The 13,168-nt window shown below is 34.6% G+C and overlaps 1 protein-coding gene across 1 annotated transcript in view; it reads right to left on the bottom strand.

Annotated features, from left to right (window-relative positions):
• EPHA6 (EPH receptor A6) overlaps positions 1-13,168 on the bottom strand; it is a gene marked incomplete at both ends in the record, with an annotated part of 946,557 nt that overhangs the window by 554,278 nt on the left and 379,111 nt on the right. Inside the window, one exon of the mRNA XM_080918921.1 lies at positions 5,485-5,820. Coding sequence (XP_080775047.1) covers positions 5,485-5,820 — 336 coding nt within the window. The remainder of the gene's footprint in view (positions 1-5,484; positions 5,821-13,168) is intronic.

Raw genomic sequence — 13,168 nt, 5'->3', positions numbered from 1 at the left:
AAAGAAATTAGGGAAAAGGTACCCTTCACAATTGTCACAAAAACTATGAAATACCTTGGTGTGACTCTAACTAAGCAAGTGAAATACCTGTAGGACAAGAACTACAAACCTCTAAAGAAGGAAATTGAGGAGGATCTCAAAAAATGGACATATCTCCCATGCTCATGGATTGGAAAGATCAACATTTTAAAAATTGCCATCCTACCAAAAGCAATCTACAGATTCAATGCAATCCCCATCAAAATTCCAACCCAGTTCTTCATGGAATTGAAAAGATCAATGTGTAATTTCATATGGAATAACTAAAGACCTGGAATAGCAAAATCTATCCTCAACAACAAGAAAACATCTGTGGGAATCATTATCCCTGACCTCAAGGTATATTACAAGGCAATTGTGCTAAAAACTGCTTTGTAATGGCACAGAAACAGGCATGTGGATCAATGGAATAGAATAAAAGATCCAGAAATGAGCCCTCATGTATATGGTCACCTGATTTTTGACAAAGGAGCTGTAAACATTCAATGGAAAAAGGACAGCCTATTCAACAAATTGTGCTGGTTAACTGGCACTCAGCATTAAAAAGAATGAAAATATACCCTTTCCTATCTCCTTGTACAAAGCTCAAGTGTAAGTGGATCAAAGATCTCCACATTAAACCAGATACACTGAAACTGTTAGGTGAGAAAGTAGGGAAAACCTTAGAACACACAGGCACAGGAAAAAATTTTCTGAACAAAACACCAATGGCTCAAGCACAAAGGTCAACGATTAACAAATGGGACTTAATGAGATTGCAAAGTTTCTGTAAGGCTAAGGACATTGTCAAGAAAACAAAACTGCAACCAACAGAATGGGAAAAGATCTTTACCAACTCCACATCAGATAGAGGCCTAATATCCAAGGTATACAAAGAACTCAAAAAGCTATACACCAGAGAATCAAATAACCCAATAATAAGTGGGGTACAGAGCTAAACAAAATGTTCTCAGTTGAGGAATATCGAATGGCTGAGAAATATCTGAGGAAGTGCTCGACATTCTTAGCCATCAGGGAAATGGAAATCAAAACAACCCTGAGATTCCACCTCACACCAGTCAGATTGGCCAAGATCCAAAACTCAGATGACAGCAGATGCTGGCATGGTTGCGGAGAAAGAGGAACACTTCTCCACTTTTGGTGGCGTTGCAAACTAATACAACTACTCTGGAAATCAGTCTGGCAATACCTCAGAAAATTGGACATAATACTACCTGAAGACCCAGCTATTCCACTTCTGGGCATATACCCCATAGACACCTTAGTACACAGCAAAGTTATATGTACCACAATGTTCATAGCAGCTCTATTTATAATAGCCAGAAGCTGGAAAGTACCCAGATGTCCTTCAGAAGATGAATGGATACAAAAATTGTGGTACATTTACACAATGGAATACTACTCAGCCACCAGAAAAATGACTTAACCAAATTCTTAAGAAAATGGCTGCATCTAGAGCATATTATCCTGAGTGAGATAACGCAGTCACAAAGGAACAGACATAATATTCAGTCACTGATAGTGGGATGCTAAACCCAGAGGCTCGCACTGGCTCAGAAACAACTCAGGGACTGTATGAAATCCAACAAATAAAGAAAACAAAACAAAACAAAAAAAAAATAGTCATGCTCAATCTTTACTCACCAAGAACATATTGACAAATTCCTGGTTGTACCCTGTATCACATGCACTGTCTGCTCATTGTAAAAAAAAAAAAAAAAAAATCTTTACACACTGAGAAAACTTTGAGTATTTCCATGTTGCATCTTGTTTTACATGTACTTTATGATCATTGTTACTGGTAGGATCTTTATCACACTATCAAACCTTTAATAAAAAAAGTACTGACAAAAATGTATTGTATAATTTTATGCAAAAAAGGCTTAAAATCTGTACATTTATCTTTGTTTTGTAAAATAAAGTTGTTAAAAAAAGGTAAAAAATTTGACAACTTACCTCTGATAATAACTGATTTAATCTCTCTTTATCAACATCAGCAGAATTAATAAAGTTTATTTATTTTACCTTGAATATGCTTTGTAAATGTCAGACTTTCTGTAAACACATTTTGCTTCTTCTTGACTGCCAAATATGAATACTTTACATTGCTAAATTCTACGTAAAATACTTTGTGTTGAATTGTACATTTTATTGATGGGTTGAATAATTTTACCATGAATTGTGTATTCAAATAATATTTTGGGTTTTGATTCCTTATTTTGCTTCCAAAATGAAATACCTTTCTGGTATGTCTAAGTAAATAAAGTATGAAAATACTGACATGTATACCTCTCATTGACTGGTCGCACCTATTAATTAAGATTTGGCCTTATCCAGAATACCAACACCATATCTGACAATGTCACAAAATCTAAGAACCTGAAATTATTCTGTGGTTCCTAAAGGAAGACATACTACAATGACTCTGTTAAAAGAACATAGCAATAAAATTAATCTCAATGACTTATTGATCTACAAATAGAGAGCAAGGCCTTGTTCTGCTCTCATCAGGAAGCCTCTTCTTGAGTTAAATTGTAATTAACAGAGATACCCACAACTGGGTGATGTGTAGAGAATGAAAGTCTTGAGAATTCGACCTTTAATAGGATGTCTCTATTAAACCCTTCCCCTCTAGGAATCTAGGCAAAATGTACTGTGAAAACCAGAGATGCTAGTTGACTCTAAGGCAGTGGTTCAGAACCTGTGAGCCAAGACCTCTTTGGGAGTCACACATCAGATAACCTACATATCAGATTTACACTGTAATTCATTACTAGAAAAATTACAGTTATAAAGCAGCAGCAACATAATTCTATGGTTGGGAGTCACCATAATATGAGGAATTGTATTAATGGGTTGCAGCATTAGGAAGGTTGAGAAGCCCTGCTCTAAGAAGGCAATAGTGTCCTCCAACACAGCAGGGATCATACATATAAGAAAGTAACAGCAAGCACAGTGCCTGTGTAAGTTCAAAGCTGACAAAATTTCAGCAGAAAGAAGTCGGCACAAGTTCTCTTAATTTATAACTTACAATTTTAACCTTCTCAGAGGGAACAGACCATTTCCATCCAGTGCTCTGCATCCCCACTGCACACTCTGTGGTAGCACTTAGATGCAGGAGTAGATGACCAACACAAAACAGGCTTCATGGAACATGAGTTTTTGATTTGGGCTTTAAATTAGTTGTTAAGAATGAGAAAGAACAATGAATTTTATGGTTAGTGAGAAAAGGATGGATATGGTAGTCGTTGGGAGGGGAATGAATCTTATCAAAATATATTGTATTAAAGTGTTTTACAGTAATTTTTACTAAAAAACTTAAAAGATATTTTGCAAGATTTTAAAACAAGAAATTGCCAGGTTCCTAGTTTTAAAATTAATCTATAACTTTACAATTTATTTATTCATCTATGATAAAATATTCAAGAACTGTTTTCATAACTGTGGTTCATTCTTTTTTGTTTTGTTTTGTAGTTTTTCTCTGTGTCTTCGTTCTGTAGACTAAGTTAACCATCTGATTGCCTCTGTTCTCTGTGTGCTTGGACTAAAGGTGTATGCCATTACCAACTAGTTTAGGAAGACCTTTTAAAAAGGTTTAAATATAAGTACCAGTAAACATTTAAATGGTTTTCTTAATATTTCTTAAATATAAGAATTTTTGTGTGTAAGGATAAACTGTTTAGAATTTTTATATAATTTTCTGGTTCAGATATTCAGTTTTTGTTTACAGAATTTATTTCCCAAATCATACAAAACTGTCCTCATAAACAACGCTATTTTTCTGTTGTCTTATTCTTAGTATGGTTTTGGTGTTACATAAATGGTTTATTTCTTAATTTTAAAAAAATATCTTAGAAATACTCTCACTATGTACCTAAATTTTAAGTTCACAGTAGTTGCTTCCATGAATATTATGCTTCTGTGAAATATCTTTATATATATACATATATCAGTTTTAGTCAGGGTTTCTATTCCTGTACAAAACATCATGACCAAGAAGCAACTTGGGGAGAAAAGGGTTTATTCAGCTTACACCGTATCGCTGTTCATCACCAGAGGAAGTCAGGACTGCAACTCAAGCAGGTCAGGAAACTGGAGCTGATGCAGAGGTCATGGAGAGATGTCACTTACTGGCTTGCTTCCCCTGGCTTGCCCAGCCTGCTTTCTTATATGACCCAGGTCTACCAGTCCAGGAATGGCACCACCCACAATGGGCTGGGCCCTCCCAGCTTGATCACTAGTTGAGAAAATGCCTTACAGCTGGAATTTATAGAGGCATTTCCCCAACTGAGGCTCCTTTTTCTGTGATAACTCCAGCTTGTGTCAAGTCGACATAAAACCAGTCAGTACACAGTCCCTTAGACTTGGATGTCTTGCTTGTTTCCCTTCATCTGGAAATTTCTCCCATATTTGTTTTGCCTAATGTGTGTGTGTGTGAGTGTGTGAGTGTGTGTGTGTGTGTGTGTGTGTGTGTGTGTGTGTGTGTGTGTATAATTTAAATAGTACTACTTAGATCCTGGTGAAACTATTGTAACTAGACTTTAAGGTTTATTAGTGATATTTCAGTATCATACACAAAAATAACACCCTACTCCCAAATATACCTAGTGATTTCAAATGGATGGATAAGACACAACTTTCTATTTTAATATAATTTAATTGCGTGTGACTTATAAAAATTATAAAGATTAAGGTACACCTTTTCACTGTTTTCTTCAGAAGAAAACCATCATATATGGTTATATATCTGGAGGAAATAACCTTCAAGTACTTGAAAGAAAATTCTCAAAGATATTTCAAATAGACTGATGAAATATTGCTTTTAAATTTGTCTGAGCATGGGGACCACAATGGATGAGCTAGAGAACAGACTGAAGGATCAGAAGGAGTTATTGATTATCTATGTGCTCTTTAAAGTATATTTAAACATAAGCTAATTATTACTTAATCCTTATATATAAAATTAAAGAGAACCATAATGCATTCTTATTCTTCAATAAATAGGTATTGTGAGAACTGCCTAATGATATGTTTTCAAAATATAACCTCAATATGTGGTCATTACTTATTATTTCATGTTTATTTTCTCTATTAGTGTGGCCCTTTCTTTACAAGGCTATAATATAATTGTTAAATATGTTAGCTGCAACTTTTAAAAATACAGATTAATTATAATTTAAACAAATTGTTATTTGTTTTATTTGACAAATATGGCAATTGTAAGTAGGCTGATTGAATTTCAGTGCATTTAGCAACAAATAAAAACACAAACAAAACAAAACCTCTTTACTCATCATGATAAGAAACGAAAGCGAAGAGATCATGCTTTCATCTATTGCATAAATATTTCAACTAAAGTAAATTAAATTAAATAAGCTAGACCACATGCATTACCCTTAAAAGAGCACTGGGAGTCAATTTTTAGAGAATAGCAATGGTACTTACCATCTTGATCTGTGGTCACTGTAATAGCTGTGAATGGCTTGGGAGAAATGCTCAACTCAGAAACTCCATTCATGGCTTCTATTTCAAAGGTGTAATTGACGTGAGACACAAAGTCCAGTACTACCACAGAATTGTTAATCAGTCCAGTGTGTCTTGGGATGAAGCGGAGTCCTCCACCACAGTCTTCACACTGGCTAGTGTCTAAACCACATTTCTTACAGATTATACTGTATGTGAGGTCTTTTCTCCCTCCTGTATCACTGGGTGGACTCCATTCCAAAATAAGGGTTGTTTCATTGATGTTAAAAGCCACATTTCTAGGAGCTGAAGGAGGTCCTAGGGAAAAGCAATTAAAACACATTGTATTTGCATAAAACGATAAATGATGGTGGTACAACATAGAAATTTTCATTAGCACATGCCACGCCACTGATTTTTAAAATTAATTGATAACCATTTTTTTTTTACAGAAACTATAAAGAACCTGTTTAAATATCTGATAAAGCTTAAAAAGAAAGTCTTTAATGGTGAATACAGTATATTTCTTAATTTTTGAGTATTTAAACTTCAATATTTAATGTCAAAGTCTACATATCTCCAAAGGACACTTTTGAACTCTGTTTGCTGTAAAATATGTAATTGATAGAAATTATATCCTCATTAATTATCCTACCATTTTCACAATTTAAAACCAACTGTGATATGTGTCCTCATCACATTGTGTTCAGTCTTTCAGACCTTGTACTTTCATTATTTAAAAATAAAACACCCATTCATTTCTTTGCCAAACACATAGAATTATTCCAGCCATTGAGAACACACAGTCATAAATTTAGAGTGGGCAAACTATTTGGAAATGGAATAAAATGAAAATCAGAGACAACAATTAGGAAATATCCCTAAAGAAGACTAAGCCAATTCTGTGTTCATTGTCATCAAGAACACCTAAGTTGGGCTGCTCTTATGACATATGGTGTCATCTTCTTATTGATTTTTTCTATATGTGCACACCACATAGTACTCAGCATCCTAGAATGACACCATCTTGTGAAATTATGCCATTCATCATTTTTATTTATGTGAGTCCTCCCTACCTCATCTCCTCTTCATTCACTGATCAAATTTAACCTAAAGGTCTATCTCAACAGGGTCAGACTCTGTATTAAGGGATATCTTAATATCAGAAGGAACTAAACTCTTGGTAACATCATAAGAAAGCACTAGCAGTCATAAGAAACATGATCAGATTGATGAGAATATTAGGGGTTAGAAGTACGTAGTTTTAGTCAAGAAAAATTCTTAAAAACAAACATGGAAAAAGACTGGGAGGTACCTGGATTAGAAGACTAATGGAGAATCTATGAAGTGACTTATAAGGAGCAGCAAACGGCACTATAGATAATTCAGGATAGTTATATTACGTAGAACAGCTAGACAATCTGTGTCTAACAAAAAGATATTTGTAGCTGTATTTGTGTGTGTGTGTGTGTGTGTGTGTGTGTGTGTGTGTGTGTGTGTGTATCCATGCATATGTGTGTGTGTTCATGTGAATAAGTGTGTGTGTATAAGTGTGTGTGAATGAAGACATGCACATGCCACAGAGTGCATGGTGGTCAGAGGACAATCTTCAGTATCTGCTTTTACCTTCTATCTTGTTTGAGACCTGGCCCTTTTGTTGTTTTTCTACTGGTCATAATTCACAAGTTTTTGGGTATTATCCTGGTCTGCTTCCTCTATCCTTCTGTGTGGAGTTAGGATCATAAAAATCTTGCTCCATGAACCCTTCTTTTTTTGTTGATTCTATGGATTCGAACTCAAGTCCTTACAAAAAATACTTTTCTATATACTGAACCCTCTTCCCAGCCAGACTTAAATGTTTTAATGTAAGGAAATGACATGTTTTAAAAGACCATCACAGTACAGTATGGTACATGGTTTGAGAACAGGGCCATGGCAATAAGGTCTCTTAAAAAGATTGATGAGCAAAATGTAAGCAATAAATCAGATGACACTGCTCTGGTTTTGGGATGTTGCCTCAGTTCCTTTCGTGCAGTTCTGATGTTAGGCACGTACAGGCAGCAATCTCCAGCCACCATTATTTCTATTACTTTAACAGTGGAACTGGAATGATGTTGTGAATTTTTATTACAGGTTGCTTAAAGTTTTGCTGTATGTCATTTTATGTTTTGGTGGGCTTACAGACATGTATGCCTTTAGAGAAAGAAAATGTGGAGGAAATTATAAACAAACACAGGATCAAATGTGCATTTTACTTTCCTTCTAAACTTATGCATGAGAGATAAAAAAACAATTATCCTAATAATGCCATATTATGGCACATTTATATTACTGATTTTTCTCTTATTTATAATTAATAACTTGAATTATTATTCATTTATACCTCTACAACTAGGAAATTTTATCAATTATGTTATGGTGTCCATGAGAATATATCTATCTGCTTAGACATATGTTGAAAATTTTAAAAAATAGAGACACCCTTCTTACTCAAGGGTCCTCACAACCAATTTGCATGATGATTAAATAGCTTTTTAATTGCTGTTAAATTATTCCAGCTAAACTGTGATTTCATGCAAATATTAAGCTGTAATGACACATACTGAATCATTTACTAAGATTTAGAACATGGAACAAAGAGAGACAATTAATTCTAATCCTCAGATTCAACTAAATTATGTGTCACTTGGCTTTTCTGACTGTGGCCTGATTGCTTTGTTATCATTTATAAATTATACAAATATTATGTGACACTCAGAAAACATACCATGGCAGCAATAATGTATTTAGAGACATTTGTCTTGAAAACACTTAGGGATTTCCTTATGTTGACTTTTTTCTTCAAGGAAAACAAATAACTCATTGGATAGAAGATCGCTCTTATCCTCACTCTCACGACTGACTATAATGACAGGAATTTTCTGACCTGTGGTGGCTGTTTTCAAGCTCTGAATGAAAAACCTATGTAGTTGAACTAACTATTTCTGCTACTCTTTCTACTACTAAAACTATCTATGAATAGGGTCTCTTCTCATAAATACCCTTTATCACTTGGATGTCAACTTTATACTTGAAAAGAATCGAAGCTTGGGTAAAGTGCCTGAGACCCAGGACAACACTTTCTTCTTCCCCCCCTCCTCAGGAAGCACCTGGTTCCACAGACTCTGCTCACCTAATTCCTCAGAGGTTGGGTATGCTATGCCAAAACTTTCTTTTAAGTTTTATTTTTTTAAAGAAAAATTATTTGTAAGCATAGCTATGTCTTTCAGAATATCTCTGTACAAAATAGAAAATCCACATGATATCAATTGAAACCGAACTCGGTGTCCAAATGTGAGTCTTCTGACCCACTGCCACTGGAACAAAAGTGTCATACAAATTGCTGAGTTGACTCCAAACAAAACTAGCCCATTGTATCTTAGTATCTAAGAAATGTGTGGAGAAATACCAGACAGAACAGTCTAAATCCATGGTGCTCAAACTTCCTAATGCTTTGACCCTTTAAAACAGCTCCTATGTTGATATGACCCCAACCATAAACTTATTTTCATAGCTACTCTATAACTGTAATTTTGCTACTGTTGTAAATTGTAATATGTCTATGTCTTCTGGTGGTCTTAGGTGACTCCTGTGAAAGGACCATTTAACCCTCTAACCTCCCCACAAAGGGGTCATAACTCACAGATTGATTTAAATAAAGGTTAGCTTAGAAGAAAAGTAGGTTTGAGGATTGTATTTCAGGTGTTGTGTGATGTAATGACTATTTACAATTTTTTTGTTATCATTATATGTAAACTCATATAAAGTCTTTTCTAAAATTGTTAGCTTAAAATAACCATTTATATCGCTAATAATGAATTTCTTCCTTCCCTTCTTCCTTCCCTCCCTCTTTCCCTTTCGCTCCCTCCCTCCCTTCCTTCCTGTCTTACTTCCTTTCTTTGATTGTTAATAGTAAAGAAAGTTAGACCAAAATGTTATGATTTGAAATATAAAGAAAGTCAAGTTTAAAAGAACTTGGTGCCACACTTGAGCATTGTTAAGGATGATAACAACTTCATTAAAAGAACTAAATGGGACTGGAGAAATGGCTCAGTAGTTAAGAGCAGTTAAGAGTGGTTAAGATGGCTAAGGGCTCAAGTCCTTTCAGAGGTCCTGAGTTCAATTTCTAGCAACAACATGTTAGCTCACAACCATTTGTAATGGGATCTGATGCCCCTTCTGGTGAGTCTGAAGATAATGAAAGTGTACTCACATACATAAAATAAACAAACAAACAAACAAAAAAAAAGCAGCTTAATTGTGAGACAAGTCCCTGAAGGCTATATTGGATGATTGGCCCCTTTATTGTTTTCTCTGTGCACAACCTGCCACGTGGTGAGCAGTTTATTCCAATGCTCCTTCCGCACCTTCAGGCTCTGCCTTGTGACAGACGTACTGAGATACATACTCAGGAACAGAGAATGCAGCTTATGAAACTAGGAGCTGATATAATCCTATCCATTTTCCACTTATTAAGTTGCTATCCAATTTATTTTAATAACTCCAAGGTATGTAAATAATACAGCTTCCTAGCATAAAGAAAAGTATCATGTAAATGATGATAAAATGATAGATTAGTAGTTCAATGTTGATTCATATGGAATTAACATTAAAAGGATCCACTTAACTTTCTAGAAATGATTAGGTACATTTTTTGGCAAATGAGCATTGACTGTGACTTCAATTTAAAAAGGGGGGGGCAGTCATTTGGTCAGCAAAGAAGTACAATTTTAGACCTTGATACTGCTCTAAAATATATTAACTATTTATACCATGCACTAAAGTGTTTAGCAAAGAAGTGTTACAAAGAAGTTTTGCATTTTTTTTTGAAATTGCTGTCAACCTGAAAATTTTCAAACACCCAAATAAGCAATCAAGGTAGATTCTCCACAATTGGTTTCTCTTACAAAAGTTGATCAATTAATATGATAAAAGAGAACAATTAAATGTAAACTATTAAAGCAAATAATTCTCAGAATTAAGCATTGCTCACTGTTTTTGTATTCTCCATAGACACAAAATTTCCCCTTTATCTTTAATATTCTAAATTTAAGAATAGGTATTGATGAATATGTTATAGTACTATGTTTGAAGAATAAAACACTAATTTAGAATTCCATTATATTAGTTTTATATTCTTTTAAAGTTTTAAAGTAAAACAAATACAAATAGGCCACGCACCATTCATTTGTGGAATAAACTCCAAGGTTTTCATCTTTATCTACAAGTTTTTTTTCCCCAAATCTGGTTATGCTCCATTCTTTAACCTTTCATTCCTTATTGTTGTACTTTTTCAATAATTTTAAAGACTCAATACATTCTCAGGAGGGTTCTCTACTAACTCAGAAAATAAACAACCAAAGAGGTTTAGGAAGTGTCTAAAATGACAGGATATACTAGACTCCTTTCTCTTCCAAGTTATATAAAGAGTAAGGTCTGTTTGAGAGGCATATTCCAGTAAGCAGGATGGAAGACTGTCTGACAAGCTGAGCTGCCTAGAAAAGAAACTATCTTGTTGAGCTACCTGGGTGTTAGCTAGTTAGCTTTGGGTTTCCAGTGTTTATACACTGTTACTTGTGCTAGTGTAGACTTTATATGTAACATCTGGTTTTGATCCATCATTGCTCCTTTGGCTACCCATCTCCCAAACTTCTCAAAGTAACCTCGATGATACTGAACTGGTTCACCACATTTGATTTCAGTGTATGGTGGTATTTTTAATATGGTCTATCACCATAACCCTGTTTGGGGTGAAAATCTGTTTGTTGACGTCTCTCCAGACACATTGTTGCACAACAAAACCTTTGTGTATTGAGTCTATAAATTGCTTTTACTTTCTGCATTACAGAGAATTCTACCCAGATTTAAATGTTATCCCCTTTGTTACAATGCTGCTCTCCAAAGTACAGGACTGGCCACTTCTGTACCTCCTGTGTGTGAATTTAAAAGGCACCTAAATCCAGAGTGTCTTTAGTTCTTCAGATGATTTATTTCATGGAATCAGTGATAATGCTACAAAAATGAATTCCAGAAATGCCGTATAGCTTCTAACGTCAAGAATAAATGAGAAAACATGCACTAGAAAAGGAGCTGTTGTTGTTCAGGCTTTGATGCTAAACAATTTACCTATGATTGTGAAAGAAAAAAATGTACATATACGTGCAGTTCTTTCCTTTCTTGACTCAAATACTTCACAATAGCATCCATTCAAAAGGGAAGAGAAAAACACAGATGGATTAAGCAGTCACAGTTGGTGACAAAGCAAAACAATGAGCTTGTAGATTCAAACATATTAGTCAGTCTTCCTGGAAATACATAACATTGCCATATAATTATGAATATTTTCTTTGAAATTATAGATGCTTTTCGATTAGTCTCCTATGTACAAATTGGTAATATTTAGTGGGACTCTTTTTTTCTTCAAGTCCCATTATAGAGGCCAGAGAAAGGTGCAGTAGTAACAAGATTTTACTGATTCTTCAACATCAGAAGATGTTCATAATAATTCTTTTAATAAAGATATCTGTCCCAGAAAATTTAGTGAAAAAAAAACTCTCCTGGATTTCTGTTTAAGTGACTGTGGTTAGACTGGTCCATGTACTCCAATGACATCTTGTATCTGTAGCCTATAATAGTGAATTTGGAATTCATTACATGCAGGTTCCTGTTCTTGAGCATAGGGTCATTTTAATTTTTGAAATTACAATATTGAAATATACTCAGCAAACATTTAGAGGTCTTTTCTACAAAAAAAAAAAAAAAAAAAAAAAAAAGCAAATACAGAATAAAATTCAGCCTGCTAGAGGTAATAAAAACTAATTTTCTGCCTTCCTTCTTCCGGGCTTCTGCTCTATTGTATTTACAGTGAGACACCTAAACCATCAGCTTGGCTTTTGTGCCTTAGTTTAGGATGTGAACAATCAAGACACAAGAATGATATCTTTCATACAGAACTGGAGCTTTGGAAAATGGGTATTGAAAAAAATGAAAAGGAGCTGGAGAGAAGAGGAGGAAGCAAGTAAGGCAGAGGAATCTGATTGATGGGTCTCCTGTGATCATCCAGGAACTGTAGGTCCTGATTAGAGGAGCAGAAAGGATAGAACCCACCTGCTGTACTGCAAGAAGCATTTATTCTGCTCAAAATAAGAATGAGAGAATAATGACTCTGAAGTGGCCAATTATTCCAGAAATAATGAAGCCATGCTTCACAGTGTTAGTTTTGGAGCAAATGTAAATTGAAGTTTTAGGCTTCCTTCCCAATCACTGTCATTGTATATCAAATAAAAAGGCATGGTGTTTCCCTGTGTATTAAGAATGGTGTTTCCAGAAATTGTTTTAGTAGCAGGGTATTTGATTATATGTTCAGATAATCACAACACCAAGTCTTTCCTAGTGTGTGGTTGAGTATGCACACATGTGATTTGCATTTGATTGAAACCTTTCTAAGTAGGCAATGTAAATGAACTCTAAATGCATAAATCCTGCAGCACTTGTTCAGTTGCTCTAAGAAAGCAAATTTCTGATGATGTAAAATTATGAGAAAAAAACAAAGGAAAAAGTGCCAGGATCATAAATTTATATAGTTCTGATTGCATGCTCCTCTGTATATTAAATATTTTATATATCT

Source organism: Micromys minutus (genome assembly GCF_963924665.1).
Source record: "Micromys minutus genome assembly, chromosome: 7".
Lineage (NCBI taxonomy): Eukaryota > Metazoa > Chordata > Mammalia > Rodentia > Muridae > Micromys > Micromys minutus.
The sequence above is the reverse complement of the archived record's forward strand: the minus strand, read 5'-3'. Positions and strand labels throughout refer to the sequence as shown.